A 15,705-nucleotide genomic window follows, 5' to 3' on the forward strand; every position below is an offset into this window, starting at 1 on the left:
TTTTCCCCAGGTTTGTACTCCCACAAATTTCTCTGAAATATTCTACAAGTCTACTGTTCTCTTCTTCTGTTAGTCTTTCCTCTAAGATTACTTTTTAAGTGATATACACAATAATGAAAGAATTAGTTTGTTGTACTTAAGATATTTCTTATTGCTAACAATAAATACTTATTTTATAGATTTATAGAAAGAAGCAAGCAGTTTAAACCTCTTGCTTCAGAGAACAGGCAGGCAGTCTTAACAGAAAGTAGAACAGATCTACCTGACGAAAGATGGACTTGGCCTAGTATCTGTTACCCCTTCCTACACTATATGTGCCTTACACAAAAATAAAGGATGTAAGCCAGGGGCCCCTTCATGTAAACATAACCATGTTTGGGACCAAAGTTCAAGTGCTCTCACTGTTACATTTTGAAATTAATGCATGGTTTGAAAAACAGAGAGAGACAATTTCTAAAGACTGCTGATACGAATTCTCAGATCTCCTTGTAAATCACAGAAACATCTTAAACTTTTGGGAGAGAAGGAAGTGTCCATTTTTGTCTGGTTTGGATCCAATTCTCCAGTAGTCTACTCTGGTTTTTGATCCTTTAACACTCATTGTGTAGGATGCCATCTGACATGGTATGACTGAGAGGTATCCGCCTCAGGTCACATTATTGGAAAAGTATCAACGGTTACTGTGACCGTTTGTGGTAGTTATATTGAGGTATTTCCATCTACAGGGAAAAACTATGATGGCTGTTACTGTAAACAATGCAAGGGGCAGGACAAAGATGGAGGTCTAAAGAACTAACGGGTAAAATGGTGATGGTCAAGAATATTCACACTGGGACTTTTACAGTCTTAAGCCATCGCTGTCAAGAAAAAGTACTTCAACAAAATAAGCTGTGAGAGATCATAAACAAAACCAAAACACTGGCATCCATAGAAGGCAACTATTGAGGACAACTGCCCTCATAGCAGACACTGCATCTTAATAAATCCTGTATTGGTAACCCCTTTCGTCAAGTTTATTTGCTTGGTAATGACTCAGTCTCAATCAGAAACGTACAAGTTGCTGAAAGACAAGCAAGTCAAAAAGCTGCTTCAGAAAATGATGATTCCCCCCCCCCCCCCCTTTCTTTTTCTCTGCAAGATAAAAAGTATTGATTGTGAACTGTAACCTTTTGGAAATGAGTTCAGTTCTCAGGATGAAAAGGTTGGACTCCACTAATATAAGTTATGTCAGGAGATGGATAGAAGGGCATTTTAATGAACACAGATTATTCCTCGGGGGGAGAGACACATCTAGGAAAAGCAGATTGTAAAAAGAAATTAGGAGAAACTTTCCTCAGACAAGTATCCTTGTAAATGGCACGGCCTCCTGCCCGTAAGCTGCTGCCGTTAGCCCAGGCGACCCCACCACTACTGTAATGGAGCGCGCGGAGGTCAGCGCCAGGTACCGACGTTTGCTGGGAGACAAGTACACCCCGAGTACGAGCACCAGCACCCACCAACGAGCTGATGCTAGAGGCCACGCTTCGTATTTCGAACGGCCGTGCCCCAGGCAGAGCGCAGGGCTGGGAAGCACAGCTTGCCCCCCGCGAGCAGCCTGGCTCTCTCTGCCTCAGGGCAAGCCAGGCCCCGCGGCTCCCGCCGCAGCCCGGCCGCTGACACAGCTTCTCCCGGAGCTCCCCCGGAGGGGCGAGGAGCGAGGCTGGGCTCCGCGGGGCCCGCTGCCGGGGCCTGCGGGGCCGCCGGACGGGACGGGACGGGACGGGACGGGACGGGACGGGACGGGAGGGAGACTGGGGTCGGTAAGAGGCGAGGCTGGAAGCGGCAGCGGTCCCGAGGCGGCCCTGCGCGGCGGGGAGGCGACTGCCTGCCTCCTGCGGGCGCCGCGGCTCCCCCCCGCCCCGTGGCGGGGCGGCAAAGCGCGCCGCACCGCGACGCCGGCCCGGCCCGGTCTGGTCGGGTCCGGTGCGGGCCCCGCCAGGCAGCCCTCACAGAAGCAGCCGCAGCCGCCTCCTGCCGGGGCAGGGGCGGGGGCGGGGGCAGGGGCAGCTCCTCCCCGGCCGGGCGGCCGGCCCCGCCTCCCGCCGCGTGACCGACCGACCTGCCCGCCCCGCCGTGCTGGCGCGTGCCCGCCGCTTCCGGGGGGAGGGCTCGGGCGTGCCGCCCCGGTAAGTTTGGCGGAGCGGGCGGGGAGCGGCGGCGGGATGTCCGGCAGCGGGCTCAGCTACGGCGAGCAGGGGGGAGAGGCGGCGTCCGAGCTGGCCCAGGAGGTGGTGCCCACCGCGACCCCTTCGGCTCCCGCGGCCTTCGGGCTCTTCAGCAGCGACACCAAGAAGTAAGGGGGCCGGGTCGGGCCGGGCCGGGTGGCGGGGTCCCGTCCCTCGGCGTCCGGGCGGGCCCCGCTCGGGGTTGGCGGGCGGTGACCGATTCCGTGGGCGTTAGGGCGGTGCTGGGCTGGCGGGACCCTGCCCCGCAGGCGCGGGGGCCGGGCGGCGGGGGGAGGAGTGCGGCCTCCAGGCTTCTCCTGGGCAGGGGCAGCTCCAGGGGGCCGTGGCGGGGGGGGGGAAGCGGTGCCTCGGTTGCCTGCTTTTACCCCCTCGAGACTCGGTGGAAAAGTTCGCTTGCTTACCTTTAAGGTGTTCACAACGGAATGGGTAACTTGTAAAGTTTCTTTGTTGGTTTGTTTGAAAAAGTACGTATCATTTTCCCTCTGTTTTGATAGGTAACCACGCTGGCATTAGTTTCACTTTGACTTTAAATGTATTTAAAAAAACCAACAAAGTGCTTAGAAGTATTGGTGGGAGTCGTAGTTGGAAGCGTAGTTGATCATGGCGCAGCGGCGAGCTCAAAGTGGGTGTTAACAGGGCTGTGTCTCGGTCAGAAGTCAAAATGAGGAAATGAAGGAGGAAGAAAAAAAAACCCAGCTGAAGTGCACTGGCATAGAAAGCCTTCAGCTCCTTAAAGGACAAGTGAATTGGAGAGGGAAAAAAAAAAGTGTCTAAATGGAAGGATCAAGAGGTTTGCTAAGCTGGAATTGTATCCTAGAACAAATTGGAAATCTATTCTGAGAGCAACCAATAAAAAGCACCATAAACTGAGGTCTCATGTACATTAGAAAATCAATCCCTTCTTCTTCAGTTTGATTGTTCTGCACAAAGAGAACATCCATGCTCTAGAAACCTCTGCTGACGTGTTTATTTTTGTGCCACACCAAAGTAAATCACAACGATGTGAAGCTGCTGTCACTCTGATGCTTAGCTCTGTGAGACAGCAGCTGATAGGGCTCCTCAGTTTGCCAGACAAGCCACATTTCCCCTGCTATTCCACTAAATACTTTGCTTTTTCATTGTTCCAGTTAAAATTTTCACTGCTCTAGCATGGGTACCCCTGTGCTGACTTGAGTGTTGTAGCTGATTTATGTTGTTTGCACCCTTCTTTTCCTGTGCCCTTCCACAGAAACAACTTTGCACTTTATTTCTTAACCATTGTTTTGCTCCTTCTTTTTCACAAAGGGGGTACCCTGAGCATTGGTCATGGCCATAATTCTCTACATAAGTCATTTAATCCTAGACTTCAGATTGTTCTGCAGGTGAAGTATAGCTCTCTATTCTGCCTGAGGCTGCCCAATGGTCAGCTTTAGGGTCCTGAGATGTTTTGTACACATGTATGTATATGATTGTCTTTCAGTGTGGAAGAACAAGAAAAGCTTGTGATATGTATGCATGCCTTATTAATTAATTGCTCTTCCAGACTTGCTCTCACACTTACAGGAGGGGAGAGATCCATCCTCTAAAGGAAGGACTTGAGAGGAAAGCAGGCATTGATCTCTGTGGTCTTTTGTAGCTGATAAACAAGTTCATGTTGAAATAGGAAGTTATCCATGGTTCAAACCTGTGTGTGTAAGCTCTGAGAATGGATTGGATAGTTGAGGAACAGGCACTGTGAAGGGAAGATTATGAAATTTGTGTAGTGTGAAAAAGCCACTGTACTGCAAGTGAGGGTTATTAGAAAAGCCACTGTACTGCAAGTGAGGGTTATTAGAAAAGCAGACTGCGTTGCAGTCTGTTTGGAAAATGCAGTAGTCATTTGTCAAGCATATAGCATGTGTGCCATATAGTCCACACTGGTGATAGCCCAAAACCTCCTTTTTGAGAAGCAAACAAAATTTTCTTTCCTTAGAGCTAAAATGGAAATCTTCTTAGAACAGGGACTGTAGCCCAGATGTAGGACATAGTATCTTTTAGTGGTTTGCTTTTGTGTTCTTTAAACTGGGCAGACCTGATCCCTCCATACTGGAAGTACAGAGAAGTGCAAGATGTGTCTCTGCATCTTGCATATTAAAGTGTGGGGATAGCGGGGTATTCCACTGGTGAATATAAAATTACTGTTATGGTTTTTCAGGGTTTGTTCATTGATCTCTCTTAATTGTCACTGAACGCTGCTGAATATGATCTTAGATATGCTTATATCCCATATCATTGTGGTGTTTCAGTGTTTGGCAAACTTTTTTTGTTGCTGAGGAAGGGAGATTCATCCTTAGTCCTACTGATGTTACAAGAAGTACTCCTTCTCAGCAGAGGGGCAGATATATAATATACAGCTCAGAATGTTGCTGCAGTAACTGTTGGACCAGAGGCCTGCACTTGCCTGTTGCCAGTTAATCTGAACAACATGATGTGGTTAAAGTATAAATATCAAGATATTACTGTAAACGCTTCCTTTAAAAAAACCCTATGCCTCTTTTCTTTATGTCTTCTGTCTTCTTCTGTTTGTTGTGAAGAGGAAGTAAGCCAAAATGCTTCTGAAATAAACAAACTGTTTATTAGGGTAGATTGTCTTCAGTTTTGCAGCATTTGCTATATAGAATGGTCTATGACAAGTTGTACACAGAGGCACAAATGACTATCACTAGACTTAAATCTGAAGTCTGAGGCTGACTTAATGTAAATTATTTGTCCTAACTGTTGGGGATTTTTTTGGCATTTCAGTAGAAATACTCAGCTGGACTACTTATCATCTAGAAGTTCTGAGCATCCTTTGGTGTCAAAAGCCCATGTGTCTTATTCTCCAGCTAAAGCTGCTGTTTTTTACTTTTAGCAATTCTATGATTTATTCATTAACTTTCAATTACAAATAGAATCTTCAATTCAGTTAATGAATGTAGTATTTTCTCAACATGTTAGTATTGTGGTTTTGTTGAAACGTTCTATCAGTATTGAAAATATCTCAGTGCCTTGAAACTTCTGTCACGGTGATACCTTAAACCTGAGTAAGTGGAAAGTTTGACTGTTAGAAGATCAATAAAGATAAAAAAATTGTTGAAATGTTATCAACAGTTATCTTAATATAAACAAGGGGTTGCATGTACCATGTGCAAATAGTATGTTTCTCATTAGTTAATATACTGTATGTATCCAATGCAGTGAAAGAAGAAATAGAGGTTGTAAAAATACAATTTTGGTATGCTTCTATCAGGTAACTGTGTAAATGTTCAGGACAAAAGACGTGAGGTGGGGAGGAGGTTTTTCTAACCTCTGTTATATAAATTATTATTACGTACAACATGTACATAAAACTGTTTTCTTACTGTTTTTGACTACACTGAAACTGTTCTTGAATAAGAGATTTCACAACAAATTCATGAGATTGAGCTGACTTTTTCTGTGAGTATTGAATCCTGACTGAAGAGGCAAATATAACTTGCCTATTTGGTATGTATTGCTTTTAAAAAGCCTTTTGGTTAGTTAAATCACTTTGAATACATCAGAGTTGGATCTCATGTTCAGAGAATGGAAACATTGTGTTCATTCCATTAAATATCTCAATAATTGAATGATTAAAAGATCTTTTATGTACCTGAGATTAATCAGTGTAAACTTTCTTGTGTGGAATGGGCCCCGTTGCATGGCTGGAGATGCCTGTTCCTCTCATTCCCCTCTCCCTCTCCCATACTTGTCATGAGACATGTGTGGTAATCCTTTATGCAATTTGGATAGTTACATTTTAGGAATTTATTTGTGTGTCCAGGTAGGTAGTCTTGATGGTTCTCTGTGAACTGGTTATATTCCAGACATAGGTCACTCTAAGTGCTCCAGATGTACATCATTCACGTGGCCCACATGTTTGAAAAAGAAGAAAAAGGGTCAGATTGTGAGCCACCAGAATAATGGAAATGGTCTGCAGACAAGTCTTTGCCCATAACAGGAGTTTTCAGCAGGGTATTTGTAAGAGCCACGGGGTCATGTAAGTCTTATGGACAAGCTGAATCCAGCCTGTGGACCTCAAGCTATTTGTCCATGGCCTGGATTGATGGAATCTGTGAAATAACCACTGCCTACTTGGAAGACCATCAAAATCATCTGTATAGTGTGGAGAGATACTGTTTGACGCACGTCACCTAAGTTAATGGGATATTTTTATAGTTACACTATGTACTGTTGCTCTGTGTAGAGGGATGAATAGTCTAACAACCTCCCAACTTCTAAGAAAACCTGGAGAGATAATTAGTAACACAGAACCATGTTAATTGTGTACAATAGGGTGCGCTATTACTATCTGCAGTTAATTGCAGGTGGACAGAGGATTTTCATCTATATTAATTGCATTTTAGACAAAATTTACCTGCATTTAATATTAAAATATAATAACATTTCATTCTTGGAAATGATACAATTTCAGCAATAAAACTAGCTATTGCTATATCTAAACCAAATGTAAAAATTTACAGGTGAACCACACGTAACATCAGTAGATATCAATTGATAAGTACAGTATTGAAGCAGATGGCAAAATTTATAACACGCATTTTCAACTTCACTGATTTGCATCTTTAAACTGTATTCCTGCCAAGCAAAATACATTTGTAATTTATTAGACTTTTTTCCTGCAGATCTGGCTTATGCATTCTGTTGAGCTATTCATCAGAAAACTCGGCAGGGCTGCAAACCCATTTTTTTTTGCTAAGATTTGCAAGCCTGTTTTGCAGAGAGCTGATCTAAGGTGGTGATTTCATTAAGATCCTCATTTCCCAATTCTCTGTGCAGAAGACTTTTCCAAATTCATCAGAGCTAAAAACTTGCTTTCAACAGCTGCCAGAGATGTTCTTGGAGTCTTAAATTGATCTAGTTTTGCCTTGGCATATCCTGTTCAACCAGTCATGGAAAGCTTGTACATAGACTGCCATTTGTGAAACTCTTGGAGGAGACTCCAGCCCTAATATTCAAACTTGATGCATCCGCTAGCTCATTGGCACAACTACTTTCTTTGCCCATCTGTTGTAATGGCGCTATGCCCACTAATGTGGTGATATGCCAGTTTCGGTAGAATGTACAAGCCAGCAAAGATGAATGGTTTGGATGAACTGATGACTCTACAAGATAAAATCTGAACCCTGTAGTCAGTACCAGGATAGGAATTAAATGCAGTATACGAATCTAGACATACTATTGCAGAGCACTTCTCCAGCTGGAATCAGTTAGATCTGATGGGAAGTGACACACACTGAATGTATTCTTATTGCCGTGCACTTGGCACATACGAACATGCAAGCAATGAACTGTTGATTTGCTGTGATACTCTGTAATGTAGTCATTAAAATTTTTTTGAGGCTTTTTTATTTCCTCAGAAAGGCAAGTTTTATAGTTTAAGGTCTTCACTGTGGTTTCTGCATATTTATTATGTTGTCATATATTTGCCTTAGATGCTTGCTATGATCTGCATCCTGAATGGCATTAACATCTGTAACACTGTTATAACATAAGGCTGACACTTGAAAGGAATTCCGGATTTTCTTAGTTCTGCTTTTCTGAAGACTGTTCTTGTCTATGCCACACTGCGGTAGTTTTCTCACTTTGAGAAAACCAGAATCCTTTTGGCATATAAAGATTTATTATTTTTTTTACATCCCGCTAGAGTATAAACAGCATTGTAATGCTCTTTAACAGTGTTTCTGGAATGTCGTGGACATATATGAGAATATACTAACACTGTTGTGGGTTCTAGCAGTGACAGCACCACCTTTGTGGTGGTATCTTTAAAAGAAGCCTAATTCCCACTGGAAATACTTCTCGCATCCCTATAATCCCTTCACAACTATCAAATGCTGCAAAGTGATCTGCAAATGTCTGCAAATTCTGATCACTGGCCTCAAGACAGACTGTAAACTGATATAACCTTTGAAGTGGCAGAACCACTTCAGATGCCACTTCTTCAGCTTTCAGGAAACTGATCTCTGCCACCAAGAAAGATTTTGTTTTTTCTCTTGCAGAAGCTTCCCTGCAGCATCGTTAGTGTGGGCACTGTCGGAAGAGGTCGTATGCAGGGGGGTTGCAAGATTGGTACTTTTCAGCCTTTCAGACAACCTTTCTTGTTGCTAGGTAAAGTAGTGTCTACAACTACTCTACTGACAACAGATAATCTTGGATTAAATTGCAGTCCTCTCCAGAAAGGGTTTCAAACTGCTTTGTCATACTAGCTGCCATCTGGTTAGAGCTTTTGAAATGTAGGTTGTTTATATATGTGCATTAATTTTGGTGGTAGCAGCAACTTACTGCTGTTCATGCACTGAGTTGCTCAAGCATTGTTCAGGTACTATAGTTGAACAACAGGGAACTGGGAAGATGCTTTATTCAGTTTTAACTTTACACTTTTCTATATGTTTCCTCAGTGAGAAGGATGATACTGTACCTAAACCATCCAGACGGCAAGTGCTTTGAGAATCTAGTGGCAGAGCAATCATTCAATGAGTTAAATTATGTTGCTGGTCAGACTGTAACTGGTTGTGTTAATTTCTGTGGCTCTCAGCCTTACAGGATACTATAGTTATCCTGGTTTTCCTCACACCTCTACTGTCTATCCTTTAAAACTATCAAGTGTGCTTTTTGGGTAGTGTGTTTGATTGAAAAATTAAGAGTGGCTTAAAAGGAAAGAGATTATTTCTTATCTCTATTTCCCTTTAAACCACAGTACAGCTACATAGCCAAATGATTTGAGTCTCCCTTGAAATAATAGTTGAATTTTATGTTGGTGTGGTGAATTGGCAATAAATGTAGATAGTGTTACAATGGAAGAGGATGGCAATACTGAATAGCACCACAAGATGTCATTCAAACAGTTTGTGGTATAGGATGAAACACAGTGCAACTCAGACCTCTTAATTTCTTGCTAGAGGAAGACCTCAAATCAACAGCAAAATAAACTCAAATTGCAGCATGTATTGGCTTCTGTTTTACCTTCCATGTTATATGGCTCTGAAATCAATTTACAGTTCCTCTTTAAGTGTTAAATTCAAACTTGTTTAGAGTTTACACAATAGCCTGAGCTAGAATAAGCCAATTTATTTTAAGGATTTTGCAGTGCCAGTATAATGTAAAAGAACTGGGTGTTTTTAATTTTTTTAATTTTCTTTTTAAATTGAGGCGGGGAGGGGCATGAGACCTTCCATAAGACTTCATTACTACTCAGGTACCAAGACCAGAGGTTAAGCTGCTCTGTCAGTGTGGATTTTCTGCTTCAAACCTGGTAACATTCACAGTATTTCAAAGTTCACATTGGAACATTTTGCAGTGCTGCAAGCAAAAAAAAAGTAAATCTTAGTATGCTGTGGTTAAAAGTATGTCATCCAGACTGAAGTCTCCTAAAGACTTTGAACGCAAGAACAATGCAGTTGATGTTATGTAACTGAAAGTATGCAGTGGATTGAGAACCTAAGAAATGCATTATTAAAACTCTGTTGAATGAGGTGTCCGTAACTTTTGTTCCTGTTCTGTAACAGGTTGTTCCATAATATCAGAACTGGTGAAGCTTGCTTCCTCCCTTGTGGTGGATGTTTGTTGTTTTCTGTATCTTACCTTGCAGTAACACAATGCTGTCCTTGTATATGAAGAGCCTCTGTCTCACCATGAGTTTTTGTTTAAAATCCCTTCCTCTTTCTTAGAGATAATTAAAACTGTTCCCAGGTTTTGGGGCATACAAATGGCATGGGGAATCGTAATTAAATTCTTATTTTGTAAAACAGCAGGCTGATAAGGAGTAAAGATTTTGTAGCTAAAAGAATTATTGTTGCATTGCCAGCTGGGCTTCAGTTGCAGTTTTGATACTCATGAAACTTCTGCTTTTTACAAAGAAAGCCTTATAGTTAGTGGGTGACTTCTTGGAGTATCTGGGTACATTAGAACTGTAGCAAATGCTGACAATTTATGGGTTTCATCTTCCAGTGTTGCTAAAAAGGAGATAACAATAAGTATATATCTTATCAGGGTGGAGTAAGTGTTCTCTTAACAGTTATTCAGAATATGTAGGTGCAGTGGCAAATGATATGCCACAGAATATGGATTGGTATTTTAGTGCAATTAAATGTTTGTGATAGTTCCTGCAAGAAGACAAAGTAACTGAGAGAGAGGCCCAGATTTATCACTGACACAGCTGGTTTAAACCTCAGTGACATACAGTTACGCCTACCCTCTTTTGTTTTCTGTAAAAGTGGGTAATGTTGCTCGATGGAATCTGAAACCCTAGTCTTAATCTGAGCAAGATGCCAGTTTTAGTGACCGAGTATGTGCTGACAAGAGTACAGCATATTCAGAGGTGGTTTTTAGTTGCTGTTTGCTGTAGTCAGCATGGAGAGTAATGGTCAGGGTCCTTTCTGGCATAAGACTCCAGATTGTTAAAATAGTTTGACAGTATGTTCTCTTGAGTGTCAAGCTCTATGTTTTTGGTTTGTTTGGGGTTTTCTTTTGGTTTTTTGTTTGTTTGTTTTTTCTCTTATTTTGGGGCATTGGGGTGGAGTTTTTGTAAGGTTTGGTTTTTTTCTTTTTAATGGCAGGAGAGTAGAGGGAGCATGAAAGAGAATGAGAACTAGAAAAATCTAACTGTTGTTTTTTTGTTTACTTTCTTACAGTAATGTCCATAAGACTAATCCTAACCGGTAGGCATATCATTGGTCTCATTATATCTATGCCCCTATCGTATCCAGAAGTTGTGCAAAGGCATATGAAGAAAGCAGTGCTTTGAGGTAGAAAGACAAAAGTAATATCTATCTTAAAGGCTCCAATCACAAAATATAAAAACATAGAAGAAAGTTAGAAATCATCTTCTGTTTAACATTCGACCAGTGATTTGAAAAGAGTGTATTATTTTGGATGTCTTCTGTGATGTCCATCGTATTGTGTCATCACAGATCTGCCATGTGTGATGCTTGCTATGGGAGAAAGTTAGGCAATGAATTTGCATTTCTAATTTACACTCACTTAGCTTTCAAATTCTTATATTGAGGAATACAAGCCTGTGGTGGTAAAGATTACAAAGGCAGCTGAGTACTGATTCATTAATATATTAATAATTGGCTCATTGCCATTTTTGGTAGATGCTATGCAAATAATAAAGATTGTATTTCATAGCCTGTTCACATTTTGTATGGGTATAATATATAATATATCTAATTATAGTCCATACCAGTGCTTTTAACTGGCAATTTTTTAGGACAGTGGGGCCATGTTGTATAGAGGTTAAGACACTAGACTACAACCTAGGAAGTCTCATTGCATTCTTAGATATGGCAGTGGGCAGACAGGTGGGAGTCTTTTTGTTTTTTCTTTTTCTGTCACAGAAACTCATTTCACCTCTTACTGTTAGGGAAAACAGGCTCAGAGACAATATATTTACTCTTACAAAGGTTTTCTTGCACCTGTTGTTGTTGGGACCTTTACTGTTCTGCTTAATATAGCTCCGTATTATTTGTAAACTATCAGGTTAGGCATCTGTAAACCTGGTTTTGCTGCTGAAGTAGTAAAACTTATATTTCAGTCATCTGTAATACGTACCTAACTCTGTAAGGCTAGAATTACTTTCAAAGTTTTAGGAGGGAGAGGCAAAGGTATTGATGCAGCTGGAGAGTTGCTTGCATTTTTCTGAGCTCTTGGCAGGTGGACATAAGTGAGAAGGAAATTGTTTGTCTAACATTGTGCACTGAAGAACTGTCACTTTAGAATAACTAATAAGTATAGAAACATGAACAGCTCTGTGAGGCTTGCATTTATGCTTTCTGTTTTGAGGGATTTTACTTAAGGATTGAAATTCCCTTAGATCTTCTTAATGCTCGGAAGACGAAAATATTTTTGTACTGTACAATAAGCTATATTACGAAAGACTGAAGTGCATTTGCCTTTCCCATTGTTCATTGAGGCTGCTGATAAGAGTTGTTGTTGGAGGGAAGTGACCTTTGAAATCTGCATAGGATATTTGTTTCTAGAAGTTAAAACACCAAGGGAGTGGGTATCCTGTTACTTAATAAGATTTTCTTTTTTCAAGTAGACCTCAGTCTCGGCAGGCAAGCTTGGTTGAGTGCCGTCATCCTTTTTTTTTTTTTTTTTTTTTTTTAAATGCTGTGCTTAAAAGAATGGAACAAAATTCTACAATATTAGGTAAAATAATTGAGGTGTCTTGCACTATTAAATCTGCTCTTAAAGGGCAAAACTTCGAGGTTACACTGAAACCATGTCTAACTGTAGAAGAAAAAAGGCTTGCTGCTGCTGATCAATATGAATATGTGGAGCGATATTTTACTCTGTAAGTATCTAATGCTTGCTAATCCTGGATTATAATTTGTTAGAAAAGATTAAAAAAAAATACAGCGGTCATGTAGCAATTAATTTCCAAATGGATTAATCAAGAACTAGTGGGGTTTTTTTCTATTTTTCTCCCTGCGCGCGCCCCCCCCCCCTTCTCTTTGGAAAGCAAGGCTGGCTGTTTCTCTGGTTTGTATCTTCCCTGTTAACATTTCAAAAATGTTTTAATTTGAGATATATGATAGAATATTTACTATAAGCAGTTAGAAATATGTTTCATCATTAAACACTTCTTTCTTCTGTCTTAATTTCTTAAACTCACCTTTTGCCTTTTTTCTTTGTATTTGTTACACTGGTAACTCATACTCATTCTGTGATTACTGTCTGTTTTTGTCATTCTGAACTTCTGGGAGGTAGTCTTCAGCAAGTACTTGAATCTTGTGCTGTGTAACTTCCTCCATTTTTGCTACTTGATCCTCAAGTTCAAATTATTGTTTCCACATTTTCTACTTTCTCACTTGCAAATTTTTTTGACATATTCTTATTTTTGTGTGTTAACTTTTTTGTTATTTTTTTATTAGGTAAATATATTCCCAGACTTGAATCTTAAGCAGTTGTTATTCATGCAGTATTTCTCGATTCTTTAGTGAGATTCTATCTTTTTTGAAAAGTAGTTGCTGTCTTGGTTGTGCAAAGGAACCAAAGCATCCTCCTACCAAGTATATGAGAACTACGTGATCACAATTTAGTAATACTGTCCTGTGCTTTAGCTTTTACTATATCTCTATCTCAGTTTGTGCATGATTATGTGAAATAGCAGTAGTAAACTGGAAGCAGGAGTGTAGGACTAGAAGCAACTTTCTAAATGAAGTCGAGTCTTCTGCTATGTAACTTTGATAACTGTGTCATATAGATTCTCTCACAAGCTAAGCTTATAAAGTAAGGATTAAGACTTAAACAGAAGGAATTAGAAGTCTCTGAAATTTCTGTATCCAACTAGAGCAAAGTCTCAGGCAGGGTCCTTGAAGCTGATCTAAAAAAAAAAGAGATTTACTCGGTATCCTATGAGGAATAGGTGGACAGGAATGGTCAGGAAAATAAGCTGTCTCAGTGGCCAAGAACAATGGGAATAGAGATGCCAAAAGTTAAATCAAGCTAGCCTTCCCAAAAAGTTAATTACAAATGGAACTATACAGAGAGATTAAAAGGTAAAAAAGGCAAATCATTAAAGGTATTTTAGGTACAACCCTAAACCAACAAGTATTTGATTTCTGATATCAGAAATAAGGATATAGAGCTGAGGGAAAACTGTGTGGAGTGGCTAAAAGGAGTGTGAGGATATAGAGATGAACACAAGCATGCTTGAAGTGAAATCAGAAAACCGGAGAGCTTAATGTGGAGGGAGGTGTTCCTTTATCCCAGGGAGCTGGGAGGACAGCAATAGGAAAAGGTCTGTGAAATAACAGCATTTGTTACTTTTAACAGATCTGTCAACTTAGGGTGGTGTTACAAGAAGCAGCCTTACTTCCTGGGAAGTGGCTGGACATCAACTGTTGATGGGAAGGAGAGAATAAATCTTTTGTTTTCCTTTGCTTCCACACATGGCCTTTGCTTTTGCTTTATAAAACTGCCTTTATCTTGACCCATGAGGGTTTTTTTCTGTCTTGTTTTCTTTCCCCAATCCTGCTGACGAGGGGAGTGATAGAGTGTCCAGCCAAGGTCAACCCACCACACTGGATTTCTATGTTGTCCTTCGCTATGTGAAAGATCGGAGGGTTTGTAAACTTGGAGTTTTCAGAGTTCTTTAGAATATTGCAGGTGTCTCTTCTTGAGCCATTGTTTGCTTTGTATCTTTTAGTACTCAAGCAATCTAGGCATTACAAAAGGCTATTTCTTCAAAGAATCTTTTTTGTAAACTTTCAGAGTTTATAAATGCAGTTAGACTGTGATCTCCTTGCATTTAAAAAGCCAAGCAGGGTGTGGTTTCTTATTAGTGACAGCTAATGAGAAGCTGTATCTGTGAGAGAACATCCTTATTGACTTAATACTTTCATGTGAGAATTTTATTTCAGCTGTAAAAAGTGCTTGGATGTGACATGTGTCTAACTATAGGGCTATCTTATGTCATGTAGAATGGATGTACTACAGATCTGAGTCTTTTAATCCTGAGGACAGGGAATAGCAGTTTACAATCCAGAAAAGCAGATGAAAACATAAGGTTATATGTTTGATTCTCACTGAAATTCAGACCATACTGAAGTCTGCTGTTGGGCTTTTCAGTGATATATGTAAACTGATATTATATTTTAACACAAACACGTCAGCCTCTGTCTATTACATCTAGCCCACACTGGGAGGAAAAGGGAGGAGCGAATGAGTTGTTAGTTCAAATTGAGCTCTTCTCTTGCCTCAAGACTTCAATGTTCCAGACAAGGTTCAGCTATTGGCAGATGAAAGTTGCTTGGGCTTGCATTATTGTTAGAATCTGATAAGATTCTTTTACTAAACACTTCATTGTACTAGGGCAGCATGTTAACTAATACAATCTAAAAGTGGGTAAGAAGGAGCAGCACTTCACCTTAAGTTGCTGAATTTATCAAGAATATAAAAATGGTATTCTGTTTTGTGTGTTGTTTTTTTTTTTTTTACTTTTTCTAATTGATGCTTTATTGTGTTTCTACCATAGAAATGAAGACCTAAAACAAATGTTGGAAAGCAGTAAAGATTCTGCAAAGCTGGATGCTATGAAAAGGATTGTTGGGGTATGTGATTTTTTTAATTATCATTTTTATTTGTTAGGGTATCTGTTCTTTTATTACTGTTTCTATTGCTTGGATGGGAATACTGTTTTTGCGTTACAGAACCTGTACCACATCAGCATTTGAATCTCTAAATTGTGTTTAAAAGCTACTGTGAAGTTGTTAATTTGGAATTCTGTGTATAAATTGCTGTGTCAAAATATATTCAGTCATATACTTTTAAAATATTTATGTAACTGTGCCAATATGCCTATAAATAACTATTTTATGTAGGGAGATGAGGTCTTAAGTAGGAAATGGTTCCATCAGAGAAGCTTCAGTTGGTGTCTTAATTCAGCACAGAAATTTACAGGAGTAAAATGGCAAATTGCATTACTACTTTTTTA

General features: G+C 40.4%; 1 protein-coding gene across 4 annotated transcripts in view; it reads left to right on the forward strand.

Moving 5' to 3' along the window:
- Positions 1-2,108: 2,108 nt before the first annotated feature.
- The window catches only part of AP3B1 (adaptor related protein complex 3 subunit beta 1), a 163,666-nt gene continuing 150,069 nt past the window's right edge, over positions 2,109-15,705 (forward strand). For 2 of the 4 annotated variants that reach the window (XM_075020946.1, XM_075020947.1), the window contains exons 1-2: positions 2,109-2,332; positions 15,247-15,322. In XM_075020946.1, the coding sequence (XP_074877047.1) occupies positions 2,202-2,332; positions 15,247-15,322 (207 nt within the window). In that variant the 5' untranslated portion in view covers positions 2,109-2,201. Of the gene's footprint in view, positions 2,333-8,355; positions 8,373-15,246; positions 15,323-15,705 lie in introns of those variants that run through there. The other 2 variants (XM_075020944.1, XM_075020945.1) reach the window with 2 other exon arrangements.

Source organism: Buteo buteo, chromosome Z (assembly GCF_964188355.1).
Source record: "Buteo buteo chromosome Z, bButBut1.hap1.1, whole genome shotgun sequence".
In the NCBI taxonomy this organism is placed as follows: Eukaryota; Metazoa; Chordata; class Aves; order Accipitriformes; family Accipitridae; genus Buteo; species Buteo buteo.